The sequence below is a fragment of the Lepus europaeus genome, chromosome 12 (genome assembly GCF_033115175.1).
Source record: "Lepus europaeus isolate LE1 chromosome 12, mLepTim1.pri, whole genome shotgun sequence".
Lineage (NCBI taxonomy): Eukaryota > Metazoa > Chordata > Mammalia > Lagomorpha > Leporidae > Lepus > Lepus europaeus.
In genome coordinates this window covers 1,705,372-1,714,961 of record NC_084838.1, presented here as the reverse complement: position 1 = coordinate 1,714,961, position 9,590 = coordinate 1,705,372, and the positions used below count along the sequence as shown (strand labels likewise).

Below are 9,590 nucleotides of genomic sequence, written 5' to 3'. Positions count from 1 at the left end.
CCCCTGCGGGCCGGGGCCGCGCCCTGGACACCCCGCGGGGGCCACTGCCGGCGAGGGCACGGTCCAGGCTGCGCGCACCGCCCCGGGCTGTCAGTCACCGGCCCGGGGGCTCCGAGGTTTGGCGCGGGGAGGCGCGCGCCGGGCTGAGCGGGTCCGCAGAGCGCGGCCGCGCCCTCCCCGCAGGCAGCCGCCGACCGCTGACCAGTGGCCGTCCCCGACCGCGGGGCCTGCGGGTGTCGGGGGAGTGGGGCCCCCGCGCCTCGGCCCGGGCTGGGCTGGAAACCCCACGGCCTTGGGTCCGCGGTGGCCCGGGCGGAGCTCCAGGCTCCTGGCGGGCATCCGGGGAGCCAGCCGACGGAACATCTCTCCGCTTTTCAAACATGAGCCTCCCGGTCACCTCCGCGACAGGGCCGCCGGCACGCGCCCACCCGAGAGGCGCTGAGGCGGCTCGGACATCCGGGCACTTCGTCCCCTGCCCACTGACCCACGACGCCTGGGGGCGGGGCCGCGGCGGGGCTCCTCCCCGACGGCCCACAATGCTGCGCGGCGCGCCTCTTCCGGTGAAGCCAGACCTGCCCAGTCGCACGCAGCCGCTCGGCGCTCGGCTGGCGGCGCCTGCGCCCGCGGTGGCTTCCGGCGAGCGGCGTGGCCGCGGGGCTGCAGCCATGACGTCCCTGCTCGCCAAGGACGCCTATCTCCAGGGCCTGGCCAAGAGGATTTGCGCGCAGCCCGGCCCCGAGCCGCAGAAGCGCGAGTGGGGTGAGGCGTCGGGCGGGGGCGGGGGCTGGGGTGGGGGGCGGCCGGCCCTGCGGGCTGGGGTCGGAGCCCTGGCGCGGACTCTGTTCTCTTCGGCGCCGCAGCGGGCAAGGCCCGAGGCTCGGAAGCTGCGGGGCCGCCGAGGAAGAAGAGGAAGAAGGCGCCCAGGAGGCCGCGGGGGACGCAGCGCCGGGCGTCGGCGGCAGCCCCGGGGCGTGAGGCCGCCGGCTGCACGGGGGCCGCCGCAGGTGAGGGCCGGGGTGGCGGCGGGGCCGGAGGGGGGCAGAGCCGGGGGGACCGCAGAGCCGGGGGGCGGCAGGGCCGGGCAGGGCCGGGGGGACCGCGGGGCAGAGCCGGGGATGGGGCAGAGTCGGGGGGCGGGGCCGGTGGGGATGGCAGGGCCGGGGGGCGGGGCCGAGTGGCGGCGGGGCCGGGCAGAGCCGGGGGGGGGGCAGGGCCGGGTAGGACCGGCGGGGGGCGGCAGAGCCGGGGGGCGGGGCTGGTGGGGAGGGCAGGGCCGGGCGGGGCCGGGGGGCGGCAGGGCCGGGCAGGGCCGGGGGGCGGGGCCGAGTGGCGGCGGGGCCGGGCAGAGCCGGGGGGGGGCAGGGCCGGGGGCGGGGCTGGTGGGGAGGGCAGGGCCGGGCGGGGCCGGGGGGCGGCAGGGCCGGGCAGGGCCGGGGGGCGCGGGCAGGGCCGCACTCGCCCCGGGGAGGGGTTCGCGGGCCCTGCGGAGCGGGCAGGGCGCCTCTCAGCCCCGTCTCCCGCAGGGGCCCCCGCCGCGGAGCCGGACTCCGTCTTTGCGCTGGACGTCCTGCGACAGCGGCTGCACGAGAAGATCCGGGAGGCCCGGGGCCAGGTGGGTGCCGAGACCTCGCCGCGACCCCGCCGGGCGCTGCTGGGGCGATGTCTGCGGGGGGCGGCACCGGCCGGGCGCTCGGCCCCGTGACGGCCGGGGGCCCGGGGTAGCTCCCCTTCGTGGGCCGAGTCCTCTGGCTGTGCCCAGCGCGGGACTGGGACGGTAAGGGGGCGTGGGCAGGACGGGCTCTGGGCTGGCACCGCGGCTGGGGTCTCGGCCCCCCGTGAGGACAGCGGGCGGGGCTGTACCTGTCAGCTAGGCCCCGCCCCAACGACGGGCAGTGTGGCCGTGCTGTGCGCCCAGCGGCGCCCCCCGCTGCCGGCCTTCTCGGCAGGTGCCCCGTGGTGGGCAGCCCTAGCTGCGGGGCTGGGAGCGGCACCAGCGCCCGTGGGCTGGGGGCTGGGAGCCACGGTTCTTACGTGGGGGTCCCGGCCCCGCGCTCGCCCCCGGCCGTGCTGGACGGAGGCCTCTGACCAGGACGTCGCTGCCCCTCAGGGCGGGGCCGAGGAGCCGTCGGCCGCCACCTTGGAGAAGCGGCGGCGCAGGAAGCAGGAGCGGGAGCGGAAGAAGAGGAAGCGCAGGGAGCGGCGTGCGGGGGCGGGGGCCGGGGGGGCCGAGGCCGCGGCCGAGCCGGCCCCAGAGGCGGCCCCCGAGGAGCCCCCCGAGCCGCCCAGGCTGATCTTCAATAAGGTGAGCGGGGGCTGGTGCTGGGGGGGGCTTCCATCTGGGTCTGGGCTCCGGGCCTGGGGGGGACTTCCGACCAGGGCTGGGCTCCGGGCCTGGGGGGGACTTCCGTCCAGGGCTGGGCTCCGGGCCTGGGGGGGGTGACCTCCGGGTCTAGTCTCTGGGCCTGGGGGGGGCTTCCGGGCGGGGGGGGGTGACCTCCGTCCAGGGCTGGGCTGGGGGGGGGGTGACCTCCGTCTGGGGCTGGGCTCCGGGCCTGGGGGGGACTTCCCTCCGGGTCTAGTCTCTGGGCGGGGGGGGGATGACCTCCGTCCAGGGCTGGGCTCCGGGCCTGGGGGTGACTTCGGTCCGGGGCTCCGGGCAGGGGGGGGGTGACCTCCGTCCGGGGCTGGGCTCCGGGCCTGGGGGGGACTTCCGTCCGGGGCTGGGCTCCAGGCCGGGGGCCCCGCGGTGCCGGGTGTGAGCTGACGCCGCCCCCCAGGTGGAGGTGAGCGAGGAGGAGCCGGCCAGCAGGGCCCAGCGGAGGAAGGCGAGGCGGCAGCAGGTGAAGGGGAAGCTGACGCCGCTCACGGGCAGGAACTACCGGCAGCTGCTGGAGCGCCTGCAGGCGCGGCGGGGCCGGCTGGAGGAGCTGCGCGCGCGGGACGAGGGCAGCGCCCGGCAGCTGGAGGCCAGGGTGCAGTGGACCAACCTGCTGTACAAGGCGGAGGGCGTGAGGATCCGGGACGACGAGGACTTGCTGCGGGCGGCCCTGCAGCGCAAGGAGAAGCGCCGGGCCCAGCGCCAGCGCCGCTGGGAGAAGCGCTCGGCCCGCGTGGTGCAGCAGATGCAGCGGCGGCAGGACACGCGGCGCCAGAACCTGCGCCGCAAGAGGGCGGCCAGGGCCGAGCGGCGCCTGCAGAGGGCCCGCAGGAAGGGCCGCGTGCTGCCGCAGGACCTGGCGCGGGCCGGCCTGGCCTGAGCGCGGGCGCTGCCGGGGGAGGGGCGCGCGGGGGAGGGGCGCGCTGGGCCCCGCCGGCTCCCCTGAGCGCGGGGAGCTCCCGGGACGTTCGCGGGGCCGGGAGGAAGGCCAGCTCACTGCTGCCCCCCCGGACTGCGGTCACTGGGCCGCGGGACAGGTGCGGGTGTCCTCGCACTGCCCTTTGAGTCAGGACCAATGAGGACCCGAAGGGGACAGTGGCTGGTGGAGCTCGGGGGAAGCCGGAGTCTGGGCGAGGCGGTGCTGGGCCCAGACACCCGGCCCCTGCCCGCTGTTTCCATCTGGGTCTTCGCGGCTCAGTCGCCCTGGAGGAGGAGGTGTGACCTCCCAAGAGGCCGGGCACTGGCCGGAGGCGCTGTGCAGTGTGCCGGGCCTCCCCTGCCCTCTGGGGTGAGGGGCGGGGGCAGCTGGGCGTCAGCGTCTGGGGAGGAAAGCCCACGTCCTGAGCACGGCTCTCCCCACCCCGTGGTGAGTGCCGCGGGCGGGCGGGCGGCGCCAGGCGTCTCTGACCCTGTCCCCCCACACGCGGCTGCGCTGTGTGATGACCGGGCTGGGGCCCGTGTGGCAGTGGGGGAAGCCACCGCCTTGGTGCCGGCGTCCCGTGTGGGTGCCCGTTTGTGTCTTGGCCGTTGCGTTTCCAATCGAGCTCCCTGCCAATGGCCTGGGAAAAGCAGAAAATGCCTCACATTTCTGGGCCCTCACAACATCCGTGGAGACCCAGGAGAGGCTCCTGGCTCTGACCGGTGGTTGTGGCCATCGGGAGTGGACCAGCAGAGGGAAGAGCTCTGTAACTCTGACTTTCAAAATAAATAAATTTTTTTTAAGTGAGCTGAGGTTTTCTGGGCCTGGGGAAAGACGGATTCTGAGCCGGGGGCTCTGGGCTCAGCCGCAGGTGGGGGGTCCGTCCGCCTCTCCCTGGGCGCTGAGTCGGTCTTGCCCTTGAGCCAAGGCCATGGTCTTGGGTGGCCTTGGCCAGCATAGGCCCAGCGAGGGGCACGAGGACAGAGCGTCTCTGCCCTGGGCAGGACCCCTTCCCCCCGCTCGGTGGGTGGGGGTTGTTGGGCCCTCCCTGCGCCCATTGTTCCCAGCCCTGCCCCCAGGGGACCCTCGCCCTCTGTCTGCGTGTTCCTGGAAGGGGCAGAGTGCTAGAGGCAGCGCGTCCACCAAATGGGCCAGCCAGGAGCTCCTCCCGGGTCTCCCCCGTGGGTGCGGGGCCCGCGCACCCGGGCGTGTCCTCGCTGCTTTCCCAGGTGCGTTAGCAGGAAGGTGGATCAGAAGTGGAGCAGCCGGGACTTGAACCGGTGCCCATGTGGGACGCTGGTGCCGCACATGGTGGCTTTGGCGGCTACGCCCCAGCGCTGGCCCAGTCAGTCGGCCGGGGCAGGGAGTCACAGAGGAAGACAGACAGCGACACTTCACAAGCAAACCTGGAAGACCAGGACGCCGCCGGGATTGGGTATCCTGTCCGCAGGGCTCTGCCCCTTGAGCTGCGCTCGCCGAAGGTTGGGCTTCACCCTGGCTGTTGAGGATGAACTTCGAGGAGGAACATCAGTTTTTAAAACGTGGTTGGCGTGGCCAGCACGGTGACACAGCGTGTGAAGCCACAGCCCGCGGGAGCGCCGGTTCGCGTCCCAGCCGCTCCACTTGCGACCCAGCTCCCATCTCAGGCCTGGGAACAGCGGTGCCAGGGGAGACCCGGATGCAGTCAGACTCCTGGCTTTGCCTGTCTCAGCCCCGGCCTTGACGGCGTTTGAGGAGTGAGCCGTGGGTGAAAGAGCTTTGTAACCCTGCCTTTCACATAAATAAATATTTAAAAAAAGCAAAGACAGGGGCAGGTTTTTTTGTAATAAATTCTACCTATAACTTAAGAGAATCACATTAACCAGTTGAGTTTTGGTTTTGGTTTTGGTTTGGTTTTTTTATTTGAAAGAGTTACAGTGAGAGAGACAGAGAGAAAGGTCTTCCTTCCGCTGGTTCACTCCCCAAATGGCCGCCGCAGCCGGAGCTGCGCTGATCCGAAGCCAGGAGCCAGGTGCTTCTCCTGGTCTCCCATGGGGTGCAGGGCCCAATCACTTGGTCCATCCTCCACTGCCTTCCCGGGCCACAGCAGAGAGCTGGCCTGGAAGAGGAGCAGCCGGGACTCGAACCGGCGCCCATATGGGATGCCGGCACTGCAGACGGCGACTTTACCCGGTGATGCCACAGCACTGGCCCCGTGATTTAGTTTTAATTACGCGAGCACTGGGGTCGTTAGCCTTTGTCGAGGCCTCAGTGCCCTGGTGGCTGTGCTGTTGGGCTGCAGAGAACGTTTGCGTCCTGCACAGCGCTGTCGTAATGTGCAAGACGGGACCTGGGGAATCTTCTAGAAAACGGATTCAGTTGTCCAGTCGAGTGTGCGTACCTTACGGAGGAGGACTGGCGGTCTGCCTGTACATGACACGGGTAAGAGGCATGGCGGGGCTACAGAGTGCAGGCCGCCGGTGACAAGATAGGTGCTTCTCCCCCGGGAGCAGACAGCCAGGTGAGAGCCCGGAAGTCCCACACCCGGCCCGCAGCATCCGGAACCTCCCCCGGGCCTCTGCAGCCCGTGTCGGGGCCCGGTGACCTGTCCCAGGCTCTGAGTGACGTGAACCGTGTCCCACTCGTCCCAGAACGAGGGGCGTGCCCGGGCTGGTTCTGCTTCCTCCTCACCCGTGGTGAAGGCCGGGGCGCGGCTGGCAGCTAGCCCTGACGTGCCTGGCCACGGAGGGGAGTAGAAGGGCAGACCGTGCCGCCTCCTGCCACAGGCTGCCCCCAGCATCTCTGAGCCTGCTGGGCCGCTGTGGCACGGTAGGCACCAGGGGCCGTGGACGGACAGGGCAGAGCTGACCCGGGCAGGACTTGGTGTCCAGCAGCCCAGTTGTGCTGGGCTGGGGGCAAGGGCTCCTTTCCCCCGGGAAGGCCAAGGCCCCACCCACAGGGCCAGGTGCAGACCACAGGCGGGTCTGTGCGGAGCCCGGGAAGCCCACCTCCCAGGCGGCACCTGTCGGCCGTGGGCTCTACCTGTTTCAGCTTCACTCCTGACGTCTTGTGCTTGGGCGTTTGTGCGGGCACCTGAGAGGGGGGCGTGGGAACGACAAGAGGGACGAGGGCGCAGAGAATGGAGCCAGACGAAAGGCTGGTCGAGGCTGGTTTATTTCAGCGTCTCGGCGATGTTTATACCTAGCCAGCTGTAGCTCAGGGCAGCACAGAGGACGACCAACACAAGCAGCGTACCGGGCTCCCTGCAACAGTCACTGCGTGGTCCACTGTAGCAAGCGCTCTGGCTTGGGCCTCCTTCAGCATGGGGTACCTGGCTTTCTCATCCCGGGGACTGCACAAGTCTGACCGTGACTGCGCTGCCTGCAGGCGTCTGGTCCTGAGGGGAGCCAGGCCCTGCAGCTCTGAGACGTGCCTGCGTCGGTCTTGGTCCACCGCAGGCCCGGGCGTCTCCCTGGTGTCTGATGGCTGATCTTGGGCGGTTTTTCCACCGCTGGAGGTTGACGTCAGACTTGGAATACCTCCTCTGGGCACTCGGCAGCGAGCGGTGCCCCTTGACTTAGGGTGGGGCTGCACCCAAACCCACCGTGAAGTCAGAACGCCCGACGTGGAGGCCGCACGCAGTGCCAACTCGCCAACCGGCCTGCTACCCTGGGCGTGCTTCCAGTGCGGCAGAAACATCCAACACGTGTGTCTTTCACACGGAAGGAAGGCACCCAAGCAGGTGCAGGGGCCCAGGCACTTGGGCATCTTCCACTGCTTTCCCAGGCCACAGCAGAGAGCTGGATCGGAAGTGGAGCAGCCGGGTCTCGGACCAGCGCCCATATGGGATGCCGGCACTCTAGGCCAGGACTTTAACCCGCTGCACCACAGCGCCGGCCCCTGTAAGTGGATTTGAAAGTAAGAGCAAAATGATCATTTCCTAGGAAATACAATCGGGCAAAAACTGACCAGAAGTCCAGGGAGTTAGAGCAGATGGCCCTCCCGCCCGCCCTCTCTTCTCTGCTATCTTTGGTTTTCTAGAGGAAAATTTCCAGACTTACCCTCTCCAGAAAAGCAGCAGCGAGGAGAGGGGCTGGCGTGGCCGTGGCCGGCGGGCGGAGCAGCCGTGGAGGGCAGTCGGCTTCCAGCCCCGGCTGCTCTCCTCCGGCCCAGCGTCCTGCAGCGCGCCTGGGAAGCCGCAGACGCCGGCCCCTCCCGCCCGAGATGGAGCTCTGGGCTCCGGGCTCCGGGCTTCGGCCTGGTCGTTTGGGGGCTGAACCAGCGGGCGGAAGGACTCTGGCTCCTCCTCTCCCTGTGTTGCTCTGCCTTTCCAATGAACACATAGATCTTAAAAACGGCTGCATTTAGAATTTCCACAGAATTCCACCCAAAATTTAAAAACAGATGGATTTTCATGCTATTTAAGCTGTTCAAAAAATAGAAAAATAGTTTCTTCTGAACTATTTTGACTAACTGAGCCGAACACTGATAATAAAACCCAATAAAGATAGAAAACCACAGGCCAAACAAAACACAGATGGAAAAACCTAGAACAGAACAGTAGCGAGCAGGGCTGGGTGCTCGGCGCTGCCCGGGCACCGGCGCCCGTAGTGCAGCGTCTGAGTTGGAGTCCAGCTGCACCTCCAGCTCCCGCGTTCGCTCCGGGGCACCCTGGGTCCCTGCCCCCGCCGTGGAGGCCCACACGGACCCCTGGCTCTGCCCCCTGTCTGGGCCTGAAGCATGGGTGGAAGGCCTCCCTCTGTCTCTCTCCCTGCCTCCCCCATCTCTCTCTGCCTTTCAAACACCGTGCAAATGAAAACCATTTTTAAACCCTTTGTGAAATATCAGCAAACAGCACCCAGCACCCAGCGGGGAGCACGCGGGGGCTGTGGCCACCTGGGACGCGTGCGTCTGGCCGCGACGTGTGAGCAGCGCTGGGCTGGGACACAGGCGGCAGCTTCCCTCCGGCCCTTCCTCCCAGCTGGACCGGGGCTGCCACGCCAGCTCCGCCTGTCGGGGCGTGAACGCCAGGGCCAGGCTCGGTTGTCTGGAAGTAGGCAGGCATACAGGCTAAACTTGATGAGGTTTGTGAGCTGGAAGACCACGCCTTCGCCACACCCCCGCCTGATACCCCCACCACGCCCCTGTGTGGCCTCAGGCCCTGCCTGACCAAACCTGAGGCCCACCTGCCCACGAGCCACGCCCTGTGAGAAATGTATAAAAGGCAGGGGCGTCCCCGAGGCGCTCCCCTCCGCTCTGCCGCCGGTGATGAGCGGTGGACAGCAGCTCCAGGCGCTGGCTGCCCGTGGCTTCTGGCCTGCTCTCTGGACGCCACCCCAGCTTCCAGATTGTCCCCCTCTTTTTTTTTTTTTTTTTTTGACAGGCATTTAGACAGAGAGACAGAGAGAAAGGTCTTCCTTCCGTTGGTTCACCCCCCAAATGGCCACTACGGCCGGCGTGCCATGCCCGATCCGAAGCCAGGAGCCAGGTGCTTCTGGTCCCATGGGGTGCAGGGCCCAAGCACTTGGACCATCCTCCACTGCCTTCCCGGGCCACAGCAGAGAGCTGGCCTGGAAGAGGGGCAACCGAGACTAGAACCCGGTGTGCCGGTGCCGGCAGGTGGAGGATTAGCCTAGTGAGCCGCAGCGCCGGCCTACCCCTCCCTCTGAACTAAAGCCCTCACTTCCCTACGCACCTTTCGCACTACCTAGAAGCCTAAAGTGTACCACGCTGCCTCCTCTGTCTGTGCCGGCATTTAGAATTCTTCTCCAAGTATTAGGCAAGAACCCTCGCGGGCTTGTTAATGTTGGGGATCTGTTAATAAGCCTGTGGTGATATATGGCACCCCAAATTCCAGCGGCACCCCCGATTGGCGCTTCTGGGGAACCGTAAAGGGCCACATTTTCGTATAAATTTTAGGGGCCATCCCCGATACAGTCGGACTCGGACTTCGTTTCCAGGAGAAAGAGATGAGCCCGCAGCTGGGTTGGCTGCTCTGAGGAGCGTCCCCAGGCCTGACCGAACGAGCCCGGAGCAGGCCCAGCGTGTTCACTGTCCCCCGCTGCTGGCTTTGCCCTGCAGGTGCTGGCCAGCGCAGCCGGGCAGGCGGGCCGTCGCGCCCGGACGCCTGGGATGTCAGTCTTTGGCACTTGAGCTTTGTAGTTGAGGGCAGCCGGCCTTGCGGGAGGGGGATGTAGCTGGAGGGATGACCGCTGTCCAGGAAATACTCCAGCTTAGGAGAGAGGCCACGGCCTGATCCAAGGCCAACGCGAGGAGCCCCAGGCTGGAGCGGAAACTTCCAGAAGGCAAAACATT

At 68.2% G+C, this 9,590-nt stretch overlaps 1 protein-coding gene across 1 annotated transcript; it reads left to right on the top strand.

Moving 5' to 3' along the window:
- Positions 1-449: 449 nt before the first annotated feature.
- Positions 450-3,284, top strand: SURF6 (surfeit 6). The gene is made up of 5 exons (XM_062207262.1): positions 450-759; positions 861-1,004; positions 1,524-1,612; positions 2,108-2,302; positions 2,778-3,284. The coding sequence occupies exons 1-5, from the start codon at positions 537-539 to the stop codon at positions 3,255-3,257; spliced, it is 1,131 nt and encodes a 376-aa protein (XP_062063246.1). The 5' UTR covers positions 450-536; the 3' UTR covers positions 3,258-3,284.
- Positions 3,285-9,590: the final 6,306 nt, after the last annotated feature.